General features: G+C 43.9%; 1 protein-coding gene across 1 annotated transcript in view; it reads right to left on the minus strand.

Annotated features, from left to right (window-relative positions):
• TMEM268 (transmembrane protein 268) overlaps positions 1–24,490 on the minus strand; it is a 99,349-nt gene that overhangs the window by 50,354 nt on the left and 24,505 nt on the right. The window contains exons 3-4 of the mRNA XM_086919997.1: positions 11,066–11,173; positions 7,306–7,455 (exon numbers count right to left, since the gene is read on the minus strand). Coding sequence (XP_086776123.1) covers positions 7,306–7,455; positions 11,066–11,173 — 258 coding nt within the window. The remainder of the gene's footprint in view (positions 1–7,305; positions 7,456–11,065; positions 11,174–24,490) is intronic.

The following is a 24,490-nucleotide window of genomic DNA, read 5'->3' on the forward strand; positions in this document are numbered from 1 at the left end:
ACTTCAGCTGTCTATTTTGGAACTATTCCTCTATATGTATCTATACTACTATTATAAAGAGAGAACACAAACCTTTGAGCCAGGTAAACTACAAAAGTAATGCACCAATCACTACACCCAATACACCATTTGAAAGGGGAGATGTGGCAGAAGGACATAGGCTATAGATATGTACACCATATACATTAAAAAAGCAAAAACGCCAAAAGTGGTAAAGTAGTCCCTTAGGGCCGTGCCAAGTGCAAATAACAAACATGTGCCAAGCGACTTCACAACACACTTACATATGCACACATAGAGCGCAAATGCGCTTTCACTGAATTTAGAACGCACAATATGCATAGAGCGGAAATGCGCTTTCAATGAATTTCTAACAAACATTTGCAAATCCCAACACTTACAGCGGAAATACGCTTTCAATGAATTTAAATTCACACATACAGTGCGGTAACACCAATATATAAAAACAGCAGAGGTGCGCGCTATAAGAAATATACACACATTTGTTGCAGTTACCCAGACAACATTGACGCCTTCGCATTAAAAACCGGGCGGGCCTGCCATCGATGAGGAGTGTCAAATGACGCCACACAGGGGGCAGGATTAAACGCATACTACACCAATCACAACGCACTAAAGAAAACACACACACGACTTCGGCTTACCAAAAAAAAAAGTCTTTAACCATTGGCCATTGACCAACAACGTCACAGGGGGGTAAACACGAACAAAAAAAAAAAGCCGACATTTCTTAACGGAGAAACGCAATCGACTGCGCATTCACGAGACTTTCCTCACATCTTGCGGACAAGATAAAACGCTTACAATAAGACATACGAATAACGAAAATAACACAACTGCCCATAATCACTCGAGCACTGCCAGGACTTCACCACACAATTGACAAAACGAAAGGGAAACTTCTTTGAAGGGATACAAAAACGAACACACGGAAAAAGCCTTCGAAAGAAAAAAAAACATTAAACAGGTGACACAACACTTTCCTCACATCTTGCGGACAACATAAAACGCGGAAAACAATACATACGAATTAAAAAAATAACACAAGTGGGCCAAATCAGTTGAACAGGACCAGGACTTGCACAGACAACACTTCTGCGGGGCGGGCGGGGGCCCTGAAGCAGCCTTTTGCTCCCGGACAACGTCGGGACGGGCTGCTAGTATATATAAATATGCATACATATATATATATATACAGGCGCGTTTCGGGAACTCCAGTTCCCTTTCTCAATGGCTATGAAACTGCATAAAGTTCGCAATGCTGCCTTGCACTTTTTATCTTCTAGGGCCCTGCTCCGGTGGACGCGGCCATTACAGCCTTCGGGGACTAGTAGTTCGAAGAAACTAACCTCCTGTGGTACAAGGACATGTAGTACCCCTCCCCCCCAGTGCACCCACACACCCCCAGCACATTAGGGGCCTGCAATGGGCCCCGGGAGACCTTCTGCGCATGCCTTTCTATGGCAGTCCCACCGCCACGGAAATGCTGGCTACTACCGGTATCATAATCACGCCGGCGTAGCCTGGCCCTGTACCGGCACCATTGTAGCTGTCCGGTACCACAGTTCCTAATGGGACCAGTGTTTTTCCTGGTTGCGATCGTGGGCGGCCATCTGTCCGCCATCTAAATAGACCCCAAAGTATCCATTGTCCATGACCTATCCTTTTAGAAAATGTATGGAGTGTCGTTATTCACTTTTTTCTTTCTGCCCACTCCAAGTAGTTTTGTTAAACATATGTTATGAATGGGAAGCTACTTGAAAGGGATACAGGGGAAAATCCAAAACATATGCAAATTTCAGGCCTCAGACAGTAGAGATAGGTACGTCCTACATGCTATATAGCAATCCTATGGCTCAATTGCAAACAACCAATAGGCTAAGAAAGCATACCCATAACATCAATCTTACTTGTTCACGCCTCAGAACTAAAAGTAGTGAAATGCCTCTGCACCAGTCATGGAAAGCAGTGAGTGTCATCTTTTACCAAGGAACTAAAATCAGTAGAAAGCCTCACAAATTCTATCACTCAAACATCACTTTGCAATACAAAAATATATTTGGATAAACAAACTCTAGTCCCCCAATTAAAATAATGTTATTTGCATGAAATATAGATATGTTTTATACTAAAAACGATTTTAATTTTTAGTAAATCCATATTTGATCAGCAAACATAAGTTTGTAATTTTCACAAAAAAATCTGTTTGTACTATTGTCAGGTATGGGCCGATTCTGCTTTTCAACCATTCATTGGCATTATCAAAGGCCAGAGATATTAATCATTCAGTATGAATTTTCACCACTATTATCACAGTCACAAACAGAACTGTGTCAACATTGCCCACAACAAGTCAAGGATGGTCTCAATTGTGCAATTACCAACCTTATATAGTGCACAGCCAATTTCATGGCGAGAATGACCTGATATGCCAAGGATAGGCAGCATTGTTCTAGGGACAGTAAAGATGCTGGAAAGAATACCCACAATATGTCATGGATGGGCCACCATAATGCTAGAGGTAGCCAAAATGCCATCAAGAATGACAGCGCTTTGCCAAGGATGGACTATTATTATTCCAGGGTTAAGCAAAATGCTGTTAAGAATGCCCAAAACAGGCCAAACTGTCCACTAATAGGTTAGTGATAGCCAAAATGTTGCTAAGAATGGCCATGCTATGTCAGCAGTGGGCTGCAATTATGCCAGGGAAACACACAACTGACCTTCTGGAAAGCATGAGCAACATCAGACTCTAGCAACTTATCACTGACCCTACCCACATCCCAGGACACATGCTTGATTACATCGAGCAACAGAGTCATGTACAACCAGCCTCACAGCTCACCTGGATTGACCACTACAGCGTCCACTTCACCATCTCAGGACCTACCAACACTGGCACCGTGCCCTTCAGCTCCTCGCGCAGAAACTGGAAAAAGATATCAGAAGACCAGTGCTCTGAACTTCATCATCCCAGACACAACATCCAATCCAGAACAGGCTGTGAAGAACTTCTCCCAAAAATGGATCATGGAATGAGCCTACACAATTGCCCCCACCAAGCCACCAAAATCCAAAGAACCTGCCAGCAGAGGAAGCTGGTTCAATGCAAATCTGAAATCCATCAAATACAACTGCTGGCAACTAGAAAGAAAGTGGCGCATCAGCAAAAAGATAGGAGACCACACCACCTTCAAGACAGCACTCAACCAGTATCATTGACTCCTGAAAGAAACAAACAAGAATGCCCCAGCAGACAGCATAGAAGCCAGCACAAACTGCAGCAATAATCTCTTTCCCATTGTGAAGGATTTTTCCAACCCCACAGCCGCTGAGAATGACATTGCCTCCTCCCAAGAACTGTGTGACACCCTGGCAGACGTCTTCCATAACATGATCTCAGTCATCTACGAAAATTTCACACCAAAACGCCCTCCCTCCAACAGCATCAGGATCAGTGCTTAAAAGTGCCAGGGTTCTCTTCACAACACATTGCCCCTGCCATGCTGCCAATGATAGTAACATCACAACTATTAACCATCATACTCCTACAAATGTGACAATTCTGACTATTTCAGGCCCCCAAAGCTATAAGAATGGATTGGGCTGCAGGTAATAGTCAATTTTTATGTATATTATATTAATAATTAACTTGTGTTGTGGTCATCATCTTGGACAGCAAGCTATCCATGAAGAAACAGGTAAACTCAGTTTCATCTGCCTGCTTCCACACCCTAAGCATGCTCTACAGGATCTTCAGGTGGCTCCCAGTCAACACCAGAAGGACCGCCATGCAGGCCCTCATCACCAGCAGGCTATGGGAACACTCTCTACTTAACACCTACAGCGCGGCGCGAATTCTCGTGCTGTGCTGACGGTTCTAATGAGCCAACAGGCTCATGACGGAACGGTTCCGTCATGAGCGTAGGCCAACCGACGCTCATGACGGAACCGTTCCGTCATGAGCATCGAAGGGGTTAAGAATCAATGTATGCCTCATGAAGAGACTAGAGACAATAGGCTCAAAGACTTGAAGAGCTTACTAACTAAGTTGGGACAATTTGAATCATGGTTGAATAGAACTTCACCCCCGAAGCAAGTCCTCAAAAAGCTTTACTAGGACTAGATTTGTACACAAAGAAATTCTAGTATCACCTTGGGCAGGCTTACAGAGGATTTTCTGAGGTTTAAAGATTGCCCTAGACGGGAATTGTACCTTGATGCAATTGGAAAACCCTTTGATAGGGCCTTGTACTTCAGGTTCAGAGTGGGAACTCTTCCAATTAATTCTTTTACCACAAGATGGAAATCCCGTAAGGAAATGCCTGAGCTATGCCCAGTTTGTCTTGCCAAGCCAGAATCATTGGCACATTTTATGTTCGAGTGCAGCGAGTACGCAACTCCAAGGAGGGTCTGGCTCAAAAACCTATGCCGTCAGCTGGGGACTAGGAGGCATGATGTGGCAATTAGGATACTCATATCTGATAGTAGCGTACCCTATGCTTGTGCCCTAGCCAAATTTCTATCATGGGCTTGGGCTATTCGAGCCAAAAAGCTAAAACTAACTGTTTAATTTTATTTTTATAAAATCCCTCAATTGAATGAACTGCCATTTTTGCTTGATCTGTACAAATTCAATCAATTAATTGGCTAGTTTAAGATTGTACAAGCATTTTTTCTGAAATTACTGTTTTCTTTTAAATATTTTGTACATAGACAAAAATCTTTTTAACCTATTACTGTTTTTTACTTGTAATTTCTGATCTATTGAGCTGCTTTTATGATAATTGTTTTATCGAAATAAAGCTTTTTGACTTGACTTGACTAGAGACAATAGAAAACTCAGCTGCAAGACTCATCCGCAACCTTCCCAGCTCGCGATCCAGAAGAGATGCAAGTACAATATGATGATTCTTGCGTACAAAGCCCTGCACAAAGAAGGACCCGCATACATCAACAAATGCATGACCTTTCATCAACCGATCAGAATATAATCCACCTCTTTCTTTCTTGCAAACATCCACCGGATCCAATGAAGCAACAGCGGAGGACGCTCCTTCTCACAACTGACAGCCAAAGCATGGAACGACTTTCCCCGGCACCTAAGGACTGCCTCATCGCTCCGAGAATTCAGGATAGCACTCCAGACCTGGCTGTTCGAATGAACAGATCATCACGAAGCAGCTAGCACCTCCAGCACATTGAGACCCTCACTGGTGATTTACCATGCTTTATAAAACCGAATTGATTAATGATTGATTGATTTATTGAAAAACAGGATGCTGCCAAAAGTGGTAATACTATGTGAAGGATATGCGCCTAATACGCCAAAGAACACAATAATGTTACAACAAATGTCCACAATATATGAAGGCTGGGACACTGCTATGCAAGTGATAATAAGACTTAAAAACTCATTTCCCATACACCTGGAAAGAGCACGTTAAAATTCCCTCATTTCACAGAAGTTAAGCCGTGATCAGATTGCTTTGATGTGGACCAGCTGGAAGGATTTTGCAAGGTGGGAATCCTGAACAGCAGGATTGTGTTCGCAAATTAAAAACAGAGGAAACAAAAGTATCTCTGCTCGTCCTTTCAGATGACTGATTGTTTATGAAATTACCTGTAAATTCACAAAAAGAAAGAAATATCAACCTATAATTTTTAATTATTTTTCTGAGCCAAATTATTTGACCTGGTTTGTGGACTTCACTGTACAGAAAAAAAGTCATTTTGCAGACTCAGTGTTTGTTATTTATTTAATAACTAAGGAACTACTAAACGTATGTACACCAAACACAAAAAATGATCTATTGTACAGGATCCTCGATCTTAGGTTGGGTTAGATTTAAATTGTGTTTTATCAGAGAGAAGAAAACAAAATATGACTTTTGTATGCATCCATCCAAAAGTGATTCCCACTAATAAATTGTAATTTAGGCCAAAAGATGTTATTTCCTATGTACTAAATGTCCCAACCACATGTCACCTTGCTCCCGGTAACACACACGTTGACGTCGATATGATTTGTACAGTGTAGCCTTTCATCACTATGGCTCTATTGCACTGTTAGCAATCAAGGGGTGCCTATCACTTGCTTTTCACAATGCCCATAACTGACAAGAGCCAGAGTCATCGCATGCTGTACCAAAAAATATACTTTTGGATTAACGATTAACAATTACACATTCATGCAAGTGAATAGCCATTCATCAGTGAACGTGGATCCCTAGCAAACTTTATGTAGATTTAATCCAACAAATGCATTTGTGGACTATCAAACGTACAACTGCAGCTCAAAATGTGCACTCAAACGGAATCTAGGAATCGTAAACTAACTATAAAATATAAATGTTTCTACCTGCACCGATGCACCTCTAGATGCATGTGGAAAGAGTGCATATTGCAGCTGAAAAGCTCTATCCTGTTTGCCATAGCTAGCTTCTCAGTCACAGCCGTTCACGTTAAAAGAGAGGAATTCATGTTAATGTTATTACTGGGAGTTAAGGTTGTGGAGTTACGGTTATAATGTATGAAGAACACAACACGTATAGTGCTAATTTTGAGGTGTGTGGTAACAGGACATCTGCTTGAAACCACAACTGCCCCATCCACCCACCTCTACATCCTGCCATCCGTTTTAGCGGGGGAAAGGGATGTTAGAGACAGCGCCTCGACGCCAAAAATGCCAGCAAATGTCTGATCTCTAACAGCATGTCAATGTCAATCCAGCACCAGTTATAGCTGCATCATCTCCATTCAAGACCACCCTGCAAACGCCATTACATGAGGGAGATTTTGCTTGATGGTACTCAACAAGCGCACCGCTTACGGATAGTATTTCCAACGCCATCAAGTAACTTTGCTTTTCTTTCGTTCTACATAAAATTAAATTTTACTGTTGTTAATTGCACATTGTTGGACATCCATGTGAGCCCTGTGAGTTATCAATAGAAGTTATCAATAGAACCAGAGAGGTCATCACACACATTATAGAGCCAACATATGCCACAGAAGATGACTTCTACACTTGTGTGGCTGTCTGAGGGACCTGTATGTACAACCCACTGTAGAACCTGAGCACACCCTTACCCCAGGTCCATAAATGTTCACCCAGAAGAACTGTGGAAGCTGAAACCTTAAAGTATTCTTATGGTTGGGGTACATAGGAATGCTATATGCAGCAAAATCCGGCATCCATACAGGGCAATTTTGCATGTCTTCCTTTTACTGCCCATTCTCCCTCCACCCTGTTCCTTCCCTTTCATGCCTGGAAGAACTCACCTTCCTCTGGCGATGGTCTATAATCAGGATAGTGACCGTCGTGATCGCAGCTGCACCGAGGCTCACCAGGATGATGCTCCACCATTGCTGTCCAACGGCGAACATCCTCACGATGGAGTAAATGTTCGCCCACAAGCACATGTAGAAGATCTGCAAGGAGAGAGTAACAGCCAGGAGTCAATAAATACATCAGTCACATCTAACAGGAACCAACTAGCAGAAAGATCCTCCAGGCTTCGTCAGTCGTATCACGCATCGCATCGTCTGACACGAAATATGAAGTACAGAATGTCTTTTCTATAGAGGCGGGCAAAGATCAGTCATAGAAGAGAGGAAGAGATTAACTTGGTGTATATTCACATTATGCAAACGCACCTAAGAGGCTGTTGTGGTATACCAGGTGCGCTTGACGACACCAACGTTAACATTTACATAAGGAAGTTAAACGAACTGAGCACAAAACCTGCTTTAGAAGAACATTTCAAATGCATAACACTGAAAGAAGACAGCATGACTCAAAATAAACCTTAGATTTGACTAAACTGCAAAAACTGTGCTCCCCAAGGGTAGCACAATACCCACAACCATGGCGGTTGCCCATAACCAGTACCTGGTCGGAGTAGTAAGTGAAATATGAAAGATTATACCATCGCAACATTTAGGCTGTCGGCAGTGCATTAAGTTCAGTACCTAAGCAGAACTTGGGCATATGTAGGTGAAAGACAGAGTCAGATCTTTGTGTCACAAAGAGCAGACATACCAACCTTATACAACACATTAACAAAGAGCTGAAGCCGAATTGGGACAGTCCAAAAAGAGGGATGAGTTACCAAGAAATTCTGTACGGATGAGATGCTTGGCCAGCCAGTAATGTAGCTTCAGAGGGGGTGTTTGGGGTGTTGCACCCCCAATAAAAGTATTGTTTGATAAACAGTTGGGTACAGGTGCTTCCAGTGGGTAATGGTGAGGTGTCTGTCGGATTCACCAGACAAAACCGCACACAGACTCTCTGTTTTGAAAGTCCTCAAAAAGGTTGGCTAATGTTCAAAACCTTGTGTTTTCTCTCACTTGAACTACTGTCAGTCCGCATTCCTCTCCCTTTACATGTCCCTTGGGTCCCTCTCATGCAGCCTGCCTGTCCTATATGGTGTTTTTTCATTATGTGTCAGCGTGATTGTAGTAAAATCTGAAGCTCACACCCCGCCAATCTTACGGACCAAACTATGCCCCCTCTGGCAAACACTGCACCAAACGTGTAAAAATAAGAGTGGCTAATTACACTTTTCGTGAGACTTTTGATGCTTTAATAGGACAGTAATGGCCTTCTCAGCAGGAGTGCAATGCTTTTAGTGGGACAAAAATGGTTGTTCCCTAGCAAATTGCACTTTTTAATACTACGTTATCATAATGTTATCATGTTATCATAATGTTATTTAAACAGCACGTTTAACCATTAATATGGCATTGTAGCGCTTTCTTCACCATTTGCTCTGTTGTACGTCATTGACCGCTGCTTGTTGGTGCTTATGTTTGGGCAGCAGAGGCTGTTCACTGTTAGTTTTGGAAAAGGTCTGCGTGGGTTAGGGTGAAAGTAAGATAAGCGCAGTCGAGGAAAGGTCGATGTGCTGGCTTATGTGTGGTTGTATGTCAGTACAATGCATGCTTTTACCCCGCATGCCATTACAACGCGAGGATTACAACGCAAGTCGTTACAACGACTTGCGTTGGGGGGCGCTGGATAGTGGAATAGTTTAATTTTCTATTCCAAATCTAGTCCCCGTGGATAGTAGGGAAGGGGTAGGATAGAAAATTAAACTATTCCCTATCCAACAGCGCCCTCCAGCGAAAGTCGTGGTAACGACTTTCGGTGTAATCCCCGCGTTGTAATGGTAGTGCGGGGTAATAGTTGGGTCGTAAAGGATGTTCCCCCTTATGTGTACAAATGGGTGTCCCTGAACAACTTTTCCGCCTTTTCTGAGATTTGGGTGTTCGGTTGTTCATTGTTCAGCCCCACCGCAATGGTGTCTCGACATACACCATTGGGTATGTGTTTTATGAGCCACTTTCTATCTGTGATTTATGTGGGTGTATGTAGGTGTGGGTCGTGCCAGTGCATTTGGCAGTTCGTTGTCAACTTTATTTCTGTGATACCATGTTCTGTGCACGACAGCAAAAGGGATCAGTCTGCTCTGTGCTTTCTGAGTATGACAGCCCCAGAAATTCTGGAGAAGCCTGGTATTCTTCTAATGAGACAGGCATGTATTTGCAGTCTTGTTATAAATGCAAGTGGCCTGATTCAGGATTTCTTTGCAGACCTGTTGTTATTTTAATGAGACAGTGCCAGTATGCCTTAGCAGATCTGCAAACAGTTTTATTAGGGCAGTAGCAGCACTTCTAAGCATTTACACTCATACCTTTCAATGGGTAAACACTGGCACATACCAGGCATGGCAGTAGTGTTAGGGTGGCACTGGTCCTTATTAGGGGACCTGATTCACTGCATTGGCATTCCTCTCCAGACCTGCTTTACCGTGAATTGCAGAGTACCAGTATGTCTGTACAGGCCGTCTATCTTCAATGGGACAGTAAGGTCTTTCTCAGCAGACGAGCAATACTTATTCTAAGTACCAGCAACTCTCAGTAGACTTGCTGTATTTATCTGGGTCGTGCTTGCACTTTTCTACAGCTGTACGTCTTTGAAGCAAGCAGGTACTTTAGAAAATGTGAGCATCTTCACTGGGTTTTGTTTTCGTTTTTAACAAGCTTCTAAGCCCAGCCATGCAAGCAAAGGGAAGGAGTGACAAGTTTGCGGCACAATAGGTAAGAAAATAAATGGAAGAAAACAAACACATGAACTGGAAAGAAATGACCAAAATAATAGATGTAAGCCCAAACATTAACACTCCATTACAGACATTTTGCAGACTATCAGCCAAACAAACGCACTAACTAGCTAAGAAAGGCAAGAATTACATTGATACTGTCCATGAAAGACATTAGCTAAAGCACACTGACATTGTCCTCGTCAAGCTAACAGATGCAAACACATCATTAAAGAAACCGACAGACAGAAACTACTCAAACAAACACCCATAAAGCAAACACCAACACATTAGGTTTTTATCAAACCAGCAGTCATTCGCTAAATATTACCTCTGTGAATCACTGTTCAATTACCATATTAATGAGCAGATTGCCATGCTTATCACCAATTTACTATTACTTTCATAATATCCATTCATTCTCCTAACCATTCACTTTTAGCCCAGCTATCTGTTCAGACACTCAAAGATTCATTTCGGTCTTTTGAAAAACATCCCTGAAATCATACTAAGATACATTTCCACTTATTTTAAAACACACTGAACTGCCATCCTACCAGCAACAATTTCATAATAAATTTCTCAATCATATTTAAAACAAAAACACAATTTTAAAAAGGAACCAAAAAAAGTTACACGTGTACATGTTTGTCTGAACTGTTGTAGCTTGTGCAAGGCACCGATCTAAAGCAAAACGTGATATTAAATTTCCAGCATTAACCGATGTAAAAAACACAGGTCAGCTCAGTCTAATACGAGCCATAGTAATTAGTAGTTAAATTTATTTTCTCTAATGAGCACAGTAAAACTAAAAAAACAATGCCTGTTAGTCATTTTTTGTTCTTCCTTCTTTAGCAGTCCATAGGCTCTACTTCCCCTCCCTAGAATTGTCCACATGTGCAAATAAACGTCACTGAAACACAAGGAGTGATGCTCACCACGGCCAGAGCCAAGCCAAAGCCTCTGGAGGTGAAGAACAGGTACCTCTTGACGTCCGGCTGGAGGACGGTGTTCTGGATTAAGGTCCGGCACTGCTCTAGCGAGACCTGTAGAGATGGAAGAGAGAGATAGATAATGGATGCCTGCATTATATATTAATAGACATACGCCCCCACAGAGGTGGCCTTCGGCCACCACTGCATGGTGGCAATCTACCTTTCCTACAGGACAAACAATCATGATTACTGTAACAGCATCTACTCCAAACTACCAAAAAGTACTTGGAAACCTCAAAAGCCTTTAAAACCAGGCAGACAGATTTGGATTTCAATTAACATTTGGAAGCAGATGGACATCAAACCTGTCATTAAAGCATCCACATAAGTCCTCTGTCAGAACCAGGGTCAAATTCAAGGTCCTGCGCTCCATCCATTAAGCATAGTTGGGTAAAGATCTGGTCTACCTACACAAGCAGGTATCTCACCGTGCCCAACAGAGCCCTTTCACTCAATGTCCACCCATCGAACCAACCAGATATCATTTAAGAGGATTAGCACAGAGAAGATCACTGCCCATACAAAGACTAAGACAGTGGATCTCCTTTAGCCCTAATCTGAGATCTCAACCCCGGTATCTGGAAACTTTTTAAAAACAAACTACTCTGAGTTGCCTTACACTCTACTCAACACAGAACAGGGTGACGTGAATAAAACAAATCAGCATAGCTAATGAAAGGTGGAAGGTGTGACACAGCACTTTATACAACTGCTTAATAAATAAACACATCATTTAAATGAAATGGCATGATCACACATAGGTTAGTGAAAGAATAAAGGATTGGCTGACTTATGGGAGGCATAATTGGCTGCTTGATATAAATAGAATAAGAATCCACAAATGGAAAAATATGAGCATCCATTGTAACAATTGGAGCAGTATTCAAGCAGTGCCATGAAGTGAGGCTTAAACACCAGTGTACAATTAGAGGCACCATCTATAGAGGTAGATAGTTCAAAAATCATATAAGACGTAAGGGGCCATAGCGATCTGAAAACGGGCACATCCACACCAAAATAAGAGACTTTTAGTGTAAAGCACTGAGCTATTGTGCCTGTTTCGAGTCGCTGAGTCACACCTGTCAGTCTGAACCGGTTATCAGAAACCTCAAACCCTAATATTGTCTCTGCTCTCTTACATAGATGCCCCGGCTCACGGAGCGGAACAACGCCCTTTCCTGAGGCTGTGAACTTAACTCCAGAAAACCAAAGTGATGATTCTCAGAAGGGGACAGAAATGCCACATTAAAAGTACACAGCTCTTTCTCGGAAACGGATGGAGACCGGTTGGTCTCCAGGTTATACCGACTCTGCATTGCCATGAAATCATACACTGCTGCTCATGTCCGTGAGGCTTGGGGGCGTGGACCTGGGCTTCCCGCTCACAGACAAAATGTGGCCATACTGTTGTTCACAAACCCAACTTATTTCGGTCAATCACAGACATAAATCCCTTCATTTTAAATTTCTACACCTAGCATACATCTCCTCCTCCAACCAGGGCCGAACTGGGACCTGAAACAGGCCCTGGCAAACTGCACGGCCTGACCCCCCTGTGGTGAGGGGGGGGGGGTGCAGCCGAGCAGTTTGCAAGGGACAGATTCGGCCGATTTTGTTACAGAGGGCCGATATTGCAGACCCCCGGTAACAAAAACGGCCCCTCAGGGGCCCAAAACTGGCCCGCATACTAGCGGTCCACCGAGGAAATGCCAGGTGCCCGCTACGGTCAGTCCGGCCCAGCCTTCAATGGTGCAAAATTCAACCCTACACGAGCTGACCAGTGTCCCAAATGATCAGCCCGAATGCAGATTTTGCACACTTAACATGGACCAGTCCACAGATTTGCCTTTATTGGAAATCTAGTTTTTCCCACATCTCAGCCATGACGGAGTACCAGTTACACCAGACCCCCTCTTAGCACTTCTAGGCTACACCAGCGATATTCCTAAGTCCACTCACCGACTCGTGTCAATGGCACTTCTGCTTGCCAAGCACGAGATCGAAGTGCATTGGGGTGGCGGGCGGGTTCCTACCGCCGCCTCCTAGCTCTAGAGTATGACATATTGCGACAGTGTAAGCGGAGATTACGTGAAGCTACAGCCACTCACATCTGGGCCTAAAGATGTTTGCTCGCTCCGCCTGTACTATCTTCTCATCCTGGTACCTAACCCTTCAGATTGATCATCACCTCCATCCCAACTATCCCACAGACCCCTCTCTCTCGCTTTGCATCATTTGCGGTTGGCACTTTTCCTTCATCTACATGTATGCAGTATAAAAGCTGATGCTGTCATGCTTGTTACCACGTCGTGCTCATGGTGGTTCACTTGCACCTTGCTACATCTTCATTGTACCTCTGTATGATGTGCATACTTGCTGTTATGTTGTTGTTGACATGGCTTTTCATGTATAAAAAACAAATATTTTTTTTAAACTATAGCCAGGATATACGTGGTTAAATGTATGTATCAAGAGATTTTAAAAGACGACCGTTTCTTCTAACTATTAAGAGCTGTTTTCCTTAGTAAAGTCATTAAAACAGGTATTCTGTGAAAACAAGTTCACAGCTCTAGATCACCTTTGATGAATAAACTGCACTAGTAATGTCTTCTGTTTACTCAACAGAATTTGCAACATTGGTCAAATTTAACCTCTGCTCTATGCCATCTTGACCTTGTAACTAGTTGTGTGCCATCAGTGCATATTTTTAAAAGAAGGTACAAGTGCCAGATGGCATCAGTTCAAGGGCACATGAGAGTGTCGTGCTCGGCTCTACTCCATAGACATCAATTGGCTGGGTGAGCAGAAATGGCCAATTTTACCTTCAGTACATGGTGTGGGGATGGTGGGGATAGATAAGGGGACAGGCATGAAAAAGCCTGTATAAGAGATTCTGGGCTGTTCTATGAGGCAACAAAGCACAAAGGTTTGGCAAGCTATAACAAACGGAGCCAAGAGCCATAGAAGAATGGTGATGATCAGCTGGGCATTGTCCTCCACTACTTTGTGTTGCATTACTCCAAGTTGAGCTAATAGGTGGACATGTAATGCAGCAACATTTTTGTTCAGGTTGCGGTCAGCCAGCCAACTAGTCAGAGCATGAGAACCCTCGCGGCTGACAGGTGCCTCTCGCTCCGATAGGAGTGAGGCGGTCGATGGGGAAAAAAGCCTCCACAGACAATTTCTTTTTATAAAGTTCCATGCCCGTGGAACTCCCATGAATTTCCATGAACCAACCTTCCAGATAACTATACATTTATTGAAACAATTATTGTCCAGTGCATGTCATTTGTGGTATGAGTGACCTGTAGAAAATGGTCTGTCAATTTAGTTGTGTTCCTCTTACACCGGTTGTTACTTCGGTGTTCGCAAATTCTTTGCTTAATTTTTCTTGTCGTCATGCCCAGGTAACATAAGACACAGGGGCAAGTGATCAGGTATACCACATTACTCGAATTGCAGTTTGCGTGGGCTTTCTGAATCCATGTTCTGATTGGTTCCAAGTTAAGTGTTTTAGAAGCAGTGATCAAATGGCAGATACTGCAATGTCCGCAGGGAAAGTGCCCAACTACATTGGATAGGCCCTAGGCGTTCAGGATCGATGGGTTGTTTGTAAGAGCCAGTCTCTTGGGACGAGTGTGAACCAACAATCCTTGAGACTCTAGGCCCTTTTGAAAGAAAAGAGAGGTTTATCCCATTTCTTGTTTCCAGTCTCTAAGATCTTCAAATACTTACTGATAGCTTTTTTCACTGCATTAGAGGCTGTGCTGTACGTAGTCACACATGTCAGCAGCACTTCCTCTGTTATCCTTGGGTTGTCTTCGAGGAGAGTATCTCGATGTTGGTTTCTCGCTCGCTTATAGCTTTTTTCAAGGATGTGCTGTGGATAACCACGATTCCGTAGTTTGCCTGATAGTTGGGCAGCTTGAGAGCGACAGTCATTGGTACTGCTGCATTTTCTCCTGATTCTCAGGTATTGTCCATAGGGGAGATTTTCCCTGAGCACTCTGGGGTGGAAGCTGGTGAAGGCTAAGAGGTTGTTTTTTGAAGTTGGTTTATAGTACGTCTTTGTTGCAAGCCTACCTGCTCCAATTTTGATGGTTACGTCCAGGAACACTATCTCCTTTTTGTCATAGGCATGAGTGAAGCTTAAGTTGATATCACAGGTGTTGACCCATGTGAAGAAAACAGTCAGGACGTCCTCTGGTCCTTGCCAGATGATGAAGACATCGTCTATATATCTTTTCCAGCACAATATATAGGATCTGTACGGGTTGGTTGTGAACAAGATATAATCCTGCTCAAAATCGTAAACGTACACTTGGGGCAAAAGTGCTGCCCATCGAAGTTCCAGTTGTTTGTAGAAATAGTTCCCCTTCATACTCGAAGAAGTTCCTTTTCAGGGCTAAGGGGGCACATTCTATGATGAACTGTTGTGGTACAGTGTAATCCCATTGTGCATCCTCTAATGCCTTTTTCAAAACCAAGATGGTTGCATCATGTGGGATGCTCGTATAGAGGCTTTCTATGTCCATGGACACCAGGATGGTAGTGTCTGTAACCAGGGTGATGTGCTGTAAAAAGATGCCCTTCAGGTAGCAGGATGTTTTTTTTATCAATGGTTTCAAATAGAAATCACAACACTTTGATAATGGCTCTAGGAAGGAGCCGATCCCTGAAACAATCGGGTATCACTGGGGTGGGAGGATGTTTTTATGCGTCTGGGGCAGAGTGTAGAAATAGGGGACAACATTATCCCCTGTGGTTAGAAAATCTGCCTCATGTTTCGAAATGTGTCCATTTGTTTCTGCAAGATTGACCAGACTGCTAATCTCTGATTTTAGAGACATTGTGGGATCCAATGGTAGCGGGGTATAACTACCCCTATCAAGGAGGAGGTGTCAGCATTCAGTATCATAGGCATCCTTGTCAAGGATAATTAAGCCACCCCCTTTGTCCACGGGCTTTATCGCATAAATCCCATAAATAGCTGCTCCCTGCGGATGGGAGCAATGCCAGGCCCCACAGCATGAGTGGAGGTGACTGGGGCTGCTGGTGGCATGAGGCTCCCCTGCAACTCCCAATGAGTGTATGGTGGGAGCACTTGGTGGGCACCAACCTTTCATACTTCAGGCCCGGGGAGGGAGCAGCACAGCCCCCCTCCATTTTATTTTAAGTTATGGCCCTGAGGGATGGGGTCCCCAGGACCCTATAAGGCTCAGAGAGAGGGGGCCACGTGCCCCCAATAAATTGAAAAAAAGGAACTAAGGACCTAATAAGGTTAAGCGTGGGCCGCACGCGTGGGTCGACCACCCCCAATCTCCTTTGAATTCACATATACAGCCCTGCAGAATAAGGTCCCCACGGCCATAATAGCTTGCAGGGGGCACATGGGCACCTCCTCTTTAAAATAAAAAAGGCCCTGGGGGATGGAGTCCCCAGGGCCTAAAGAAGGTCGGGTGGGAGGAAATGTGGCCCCTTTCCCCTTTATTAAAAAGGGCCTTTGGATGGGGTCCTCAGGGCCAAATAAGGCGCAGGGAGGTGGGGGGCACATAGCCCCTTCTCATTTAAAATGTATAGGGCCCCTGGGGATGAGGTTCCCAGGGCCCAAAAAGGCTCGGGAGAGGGGATGCATGCCTACTCCCCTGTTTAATTGTGTTTGGCCCCAGGGTATGTGGTCCCTGGGGCCCAAATGCCAATCCTACTCTGTGTGCCAAAGGATCAATCCCCTGCTATGGACAGTCAAAGGCCTTGTGCAGTGTGGAGTTGTTTGCATGTGGGGGGTTAGCCATGCACAGCCTTTCACATTCTAATAAATTTGAACTTTACGTTAAATAAACCTAGAAATTCCCTAAAAAAACGAACATTAAAGTAGCATTTTAGTTAGGTGAAATATTTAGTAACAACAACACATTTTAAACTCTAAAAACCACAGAAATTCACCAGTTATAGTTATCTCAAGTAACTATGACTTGTGCCCTAAGGTGACTATAACTCGCACCCTCAGCATGCACTGCTAATTACGCAACATATTACATCACTCATGACATCATCTATGACATCACTGGCAATATCACTGCAACATTTGCAATAAATGTATGATGAGAAACTGTGAATGGCGGAGTGCGACTAATAAAAGAACGAAAGAAAAATAGAAACCAAGAAAGAAGCAATGAAAGAAATAAAAAAAGGCAAAGCAAGAAAGAAATAAAAGGAAAAAAGGCAAGTAAGAAAGTAGAAAAGGAAAGCAAAAATGAAAGAATAAAGTAAAGCAAGAAAGAAGGAATGAAAGAAAAAAGGAAAGAAGGAATGAAAAAGGAAAGAAGGAATGAAAGAAAAAACACAAAAATGAACGAGCAAAAGAAAAAAGAAAAAGGAAATGATGAAAGAAAAACAGTAACCAAGAAAGAAGAAATGAAAGAGAGAAAAGCAAGTAAGAAGGAAATATGGAATGAAAGAAAAAAGGTAAGCAAGAAGGAAGGAATAAAAGGAAAAATAAAGAAGGAATGAAAGAATTAAAGAATAAAGGAAAAGAAAAAAAAATTGCAACATGAAAGAATGAAAGAAAAAAGAAATAGTGAGGAGTGAAAGAATGAAAAAAGGAAATAAGAAATTAAACAAGCATTTGCAATGCAATAGGTCTCGCATTATTAAAATTTCAGCTATTGGCATTGCTAAATAATGCAACACCAATAGCTCAAACTTTAATAATGTTTTAAAGCTATGATGATTCTTACTGACCTAGCACAGCTCCATATATTAAAAAATAAAAAAAACAGTCTGCAGGAGCTTAACCAAGAATGTTTAATCTACTGATAAGATTTCAGAACTTTTACTTACAGATACTGTGCCAAGGTCAAATCTCATTGCAACTTCGGGAGCACCTTTTTCGGATAGTTAAAAACTTCTTACAAACTGTACGGTCAACTTTACTTCATTCAACTCCAAAATAGCAACTCTATATTAAATTGTTGGGATTTCAGCTTTGAATACGTATTGTTACTCAGCATAAGTTAAGCCTCTCTGATCTGTGTCATAGCTATCAAGGGGTTGAGCTCAGGCTAACTTAATGACTTTGAGGGTACATCCTGATATGGGTTATCATTATTCCTTGAGGTGGATAGTCGCACCATTATCCACCTTAAAAAATGATCCAATTTCTTACACAATGTAAAACACAGCAATCAACCCAAATATTTTAAGTGAGATGACTGAGCATACTTAGACAACTGCCCAAAAGCAATGTTCTACCATACATTGATACACATGAATTGCTGTAAGCAAAACGGGACAACAATGTGCAAGGGGCTAATGAGTGCACCATAGACAGTTAGGTATGTGTGGCTGCTGCCATCTCCCGCCTGCTGGTCGCTCCTCCCTCTCTTTTTGGACAGTGCATCAGTTTTTCATCTCTTACGTAAGCACGAGGTGGAAGGGAAACAACATATACAATAGCATTCCTAGGGGGGATAGTAGGCTGTGGGGCAGTGCAGTCAATAATGGGGAAATAGGTCAAGAGTGTGGGACTGTGGAACAAAAGACTGGTTGGCAGTTAGATGGGCCAATGGGGCAGTATAGAGGAGAAGATAGGTGGGGCAGTGTGACATTACAGAAATGGGTCAGTGGGACAGTACAAGTGTTGGGCAGATAAGTAGGGACATTATGGCGATTAGTGACAGAATGGTGAGGTTAGGGCTACTGCAGCTATTAACAGTAGGACAGGAGACAACTACGCTGCTTTTAAAGGGACAAATGCACCTAACAGAGGTCTCTTTCTCACCAGACTGCCCTTTGGCTCCACGACTCAAGCTACAGCTAGAAGATGTTTAAATGCGCCTATAACAGTTTGCTAGGAAGGGGCGGGCACCCTACTTTGCCTGGGGAGTCTTTTATTATGCAACTGTAATAGCCGGTTCAATCTCGTCAGTAGCGACAGGCGGCGATTTAAGTGGGCCGGGTCCTGCGATGCTGAGCAGCAGCAGTTCTGAAAGTCAGGTGCTGAGACGGGTCCCTACTGGCTCTCCATTTTTGTCCTCATCCTCAGTGGGAAAAAAATCTGATCTCTGAAGCAGTGCCACCCTCCACTACCTTTGATGTAACTTCAACGAGACTTGCTATAGTTCATTCACAGTCCCATCATTCCAGAACTTAATTTAAGCATTTTCCACATTATATACAACGAAGCAATAGTGTTTGCATATTTGACTTATGCAACTAACTACCATTGATAAAGCCAATAGTCCTGGCTCGCTGTAGGTGCAATGTTAAGTGTTGTATTATACATTTGGATGCAATGACAGAAGCAGCAAAATACCCGTTGGGTGGCACACTATGCTAAGCACAGATTTTTAGCTTATGTGTTATTAAACCATGCCCTTAATTACATCAGACACGTCCCTTTGAGTCCCACCAGTTTATTCATCCCACTTACAGCCCTGGCGACAGGCCGTATATGAATTTTTTCTGGTCTCTTAGGAGGCGTGGCTCCAGAAGTGCTGCTGTGCATGGAGGACAGGGAATGCCAGAAACCGGTCCTTGGAAGCTTGTTTCCGGTCCAGGGAAGACATGGCTTGGCCATTCGGGCTGGACTGTTCCCATGAGGCACAGGGTCAGACTGATTTGCATATAGCCATGTCTGAACTGGGGTGGCAGAGTGGGCTAAAGAACGGTGATGGATTAAACCCAGATCTTTTGACTGGGTGTGAGTGTTTGATTGATTCAGATGCTCCATCCATCACCACCCACTTTTGTACCGCTTTTGGTCGCCATAAGTGTGGCAGGGTATGCTCAGACGTGAGTCCCTTGCTCACTTTGCCACTGGATTCAAGCAAGCCGGGCTGAAGACGGCTGGAATGCCAGAAACCGGTCCTCGGAAGCTTGTTTCCGGTCCAGGGAAGACATGGCTTGGCCGTTCAGGCTGGACTGTTCCCATGAGGCACAGGGTCAGACTGATTTGCATATAGCCATGTCTGAACTGGGGTGGCAGAGTGGGCTAAAGAACGGTGATGGATTAAACCCAGATCTTTCGACTGGGTGTGAGTGTTTGATTGATTCAGATGCTCCATCCATCACCACCCCCTTTTGTACCGCTTTTGGCCGCCATAAGTGTGACAGGGTATGCTCAGACGTGAGTCCCTTGCTCTCTTTGCCACTGGATTCAAGCAAGCCGGGCTGAAGACGGCTGGAATGCCAGAAACCGGTCCTCTGAAGCTTGTTTCCGGTCCAGGGAAGACATGGCTTGGCCATTCGGGCTGGACTGTTCCCATGAGGCACAGGGTCAGACTGATTTGCATATAGCCATGTCTGAACTGAGGTGGCAGAGTGGGCTAAAGAATGGTGATGGATTAAACCCAGATCTTTTGACTGGGTGTGAGTGTTTGATTGATTCAGATGCTCCATCCATCACCACCCCCTTTTGTACCATCAAGTCAACAGTAGCAGTAACACCACATGAACGGCTGGCAAGGAATGAGTTCCTGGGAGCTCAAACAACGCAAAGAAATGACGACAATGATTGCTTAAATTGCGCCATTAAAGAGTCGGTCTGCGGGGATCTGCCCTGCTCCAGGACACGGTTTACACACAGCAAACAAAAAAGGGAAACATGGTTTTAGCTTCGCAGAGGAAATAATTATTGTGAATGCAGGGTCAGATGTTTCTCATGCGTACTGAAAGTGCTGAAGGGTATTATAAACTCCATTTTTGCCAGTCCGAGACCGAGGGATGCAAATTGTGCAGGAACTATTAGTGTGAAGGAAGGGAGAGCTGGCAAACGGCGAGTTTCAGGAGCTATCAAAGAGGAGTGTGAGCAGCTTGAATGAGAGGGGCAGACAGACAGCACTGAGGACCGGTGACCCGAAACAGGCCCAGGGCAGCTCCTGCACACTGCATGCCATTCACCGGACTACACAACCGCGCGCCAGTAATGAAAGCACGCTGCACATCAGTCAGCAGGCTGCAGACAAGCCTCTGGGTAATGGAGCCTACACACAGCATACGGTTCACTTAACTGCAGAAATGCATGAGAGTGACGTCTGCAAACTGCCTGCCAGTCAACAGCCTACCGAACAGCCTTGAAATAATGCTGCCACAGGAAACTGTTCACTAAACTGCAGAACTGCATGAGAGTAATGCATACACAATGTATGCCGACCACCAGCCTGCAGAACAGCATTAGGGTAATGCCTACCCACAGCACACTCTTCTCTAAAGTGCAGTACTGCATAAACCACGTCCGCACACTGCATGCCAGTTACCACAATGCAAACAAGTAAAGCGATCGGGAAACTGAAAGCGATCGCTTTTGGTAACATACAAACCCACGAGTGGTGTACGCGCGCGCCACATCGAGCCATATGGTTTCAATTATCGCGCCCATGTCTGGGCACGATAATTGAAACCATATGGCAGGAATGCGCGTAATAGATACCAATAGGCCATGGGCAGAGCAATGCGCTCGCCTTTGGCCTACTGTGTGCTATCTTAAAAACGAACATGCAGGCAAAGGCCAATAGCAGGCCACAAAAGTAAAAACACACGCACAAGCATGTACAATTCCAGGGTCCGTTTCGGAACCCCGGACAAAAGGACTCTCAATGCGCGAGCAGTGCTGCACACTGCACGCAGGGGCGAGCCCTAAAAAGTGAGCAAGACAGGAGGGAGGAAGGAATGAAAGAAAGAAAAGGACAGCAAGAAACAAGGAATGAGATAAAAAAAGAAAAGAAAGAAAAGAGACTGAAAGAAAAAATGAAAGTGAGAAAGAAGTTAAGAAAGGAAAAGAATACACCAACGTGGAAACCCCAGGGAATAGGCGGGAAGGAGAAGCAACTCAACAGGGAGATGGGGACACTTTGAGGCCGGCAGCCAGTGCATCCCAACGCCAAGGACTGTATCTGCTGCGAGAGAATCCCAGACCAAGTCAGAAACTGAGAGACTATTGGTTTTGAACAACCGTAGGTTCCTCTGAAGACGTTGGCCATTACAGACTGTTGCTGGGCCTGTTGGTGTGGTTGTTTTGTTGGTTTATTATTTTAGTTTATTGTTTACAGCAAGATGGATAAGGAGGGATGTAGTGAGCCACCCGCCCACTGCGATTGTTTGTAGCACTTTCACCCTCCTGGGCTGAGCGTGGTCCAGGGGGTATAAATAAATCGTTGCGTCAGTGCTTGTGGCAGACGGCACAGGCAGAGCTCTGGAGTGGTTGTACTTGTACCATTTATTCTACTGACCCCAGTATAGGCCTCCCTGTCCCTAAGGACACCGTACACCCCCAAGATAGGCCCCCCCACAACAATGGGAACTGACTGAAGAGCTCACAAATGACATGATGAATTGAGAGCTGTATTATCACAAGTAACACTTAAATGGTGAAGCTCTTATCATCACAAAGTATAAGTGGATGAAAGAACCTCTGGGAAAGCTGGCAGCCTCTAAGTGCAAACTGACCACAACAACAAAAGGCTTGTTGACAAAATGAAACGTGTTGGAAAGCTGTACCAGGTGTCGGGAATTTTAGACAATGCATTCAGCGGGGCTTGCTCGTCACACAGTGGAATAGGGTAAATAAAGCAGATGGAGTAAACCACTCAACAGGAGAGGAGTTGCATGGCACTGTTGAGAAATAAAGCTGAGTGTTTTGATGCGCGGTGCTCATCTCTGTTCCCTAAATTTAAAGTGACTCCCTTGATCTATACTACTATTATAAAGAGAGAACACAAACGTTTGAGCCAGGTAAACTACAAAAGTAATGCACCAATCACTACACCCAATACACCATTTGAAAGGGGAGATGTGGCAGAAGGACATAGGCTATAGATATGTACACCATATACATTAAAAAAGCAAAAACGCCAAAAGTGGTAAAGTAGTCCCTTGGGGGCGTGGTCGTGGCCGTGGGCGTCTAAAACAACAAATGTGGGCGTTTACAGGGCCGTGCCAAGTGCAAATAACAAACATAGGCCAAGCGACTTCGCAACACACTTACATATGCACACATAGAGTGGAAATGCGCTTTCACTGAATTTAGAACGCACAATATGCATAGAGCGGAAATGCGCCTTCAATGAATTTCTAACAAACATTTGCAAATCCCAACACTTACAGCGGAAATGCGCTTTCAAAGAATTTAAATTCACACATACAGCGCGGTAACACCAATATACAAAAACAGCAGAGGTGCGCGCTATAAGAAATATGCACACATTCGTTGCAGTTACCCAGACAACATTGACGCCTTCGCATTAAAAACCGGGCGGGCCTTCCATCGACGAGGAGTGTCAAATGACGCCACACAGGGGGCAGGATTAAACGCATACTACACCAATCACAACGCACTAAAGAAAACACACACACGACTTCGACTTACCAAAAAAAAAGTCTTTAACCATTGGCCATTGACCAACAACGTCACAGGGGGGTAAACACGAACAAAAAAAAAAAGCCGACATTTCTTAACGGAGAAACGCAATCGTCTGCGCATTCACGAGACTTTCCTCACATCTTGCGGACAAGATAAAACGCTTACAATAAGACATAGGAATAACGAAAATAACACAACTGCCCAAAATCAATCGAGCACTGCCAGGCCTTCACCACACAATTGACAAAACGAAAGGAAAACTTCTTTGAAGGGATACAAAAACGAACACACGTAAAAAGCTTTCGAAAGAAAAAAAAACATTAAACAGGTGACACAACACTTTCCTCACATCTTGCGGACAACATAAAACGTGGAAAACAATACATACGAATTAAAAAAATAACACAAGTGGGCCAACTCAGTTGAACAGGACCAGGACTTGCACAGACAACTCTTCTGCGGGGCGGGCGGGGGCCCTGAAGCAGCCTTTTGCTCCCGGACAACGTCGGGACGGGCTGCTAGTACATCAATAAAGGAACTCAGCCATGCTGTGTTGGGGGGTGGACGTGGTTTGCTTTGGCGGAAATCCAACAAATAGCATTCAAAGCACACAAGCCCAAAGTGATTGTGAAACTGTTATTAAATAAATAAAGTTGCGCGGCCATGCTGTGTGATGGGGTAGGAGGCGTCTGTTTTGTAGGAAAGCCAATGATAACATTTTAAGCTCATGCACCCAAAACGATTGCAATGCTGTTAATAAGTAAATAAAGGGGTGCAGCCAGGCAATGTCGGGAGGTGGGAGGGGTATGTTTTGAAGGAAACAAAACAACATTTTTGGAAGAACATTAGCTAAAAAGTGATCGTGGTGCAGTTAATAAATAAGTAAAGGAGCGCGGCCATGCTGTCTTGGGATGTGGGCGGGGTCTGAACAAAGAACATTGGAAGCACGCGAGTGTTAACAATGTATCAATACCAACAATTAAGGAGCGGGTGGAAGGCAGCAGTCTAAG

This window comes from Lissotriton vulgaris, chromosome 5, assembly GCF_964263255.1.
Source record: "Lissotriton vulgaris chromosome 5, aLisVul1.2, whole genome shotgun sequence".
In the NCBI taxonomy this organism is placed as follows: domain Eukaryota; kingdom Metazoa; phylum Chordata; class Amphibia; order Caudata; family Salamandridae; genus Lissotriton; species Lissotriton vulgaris.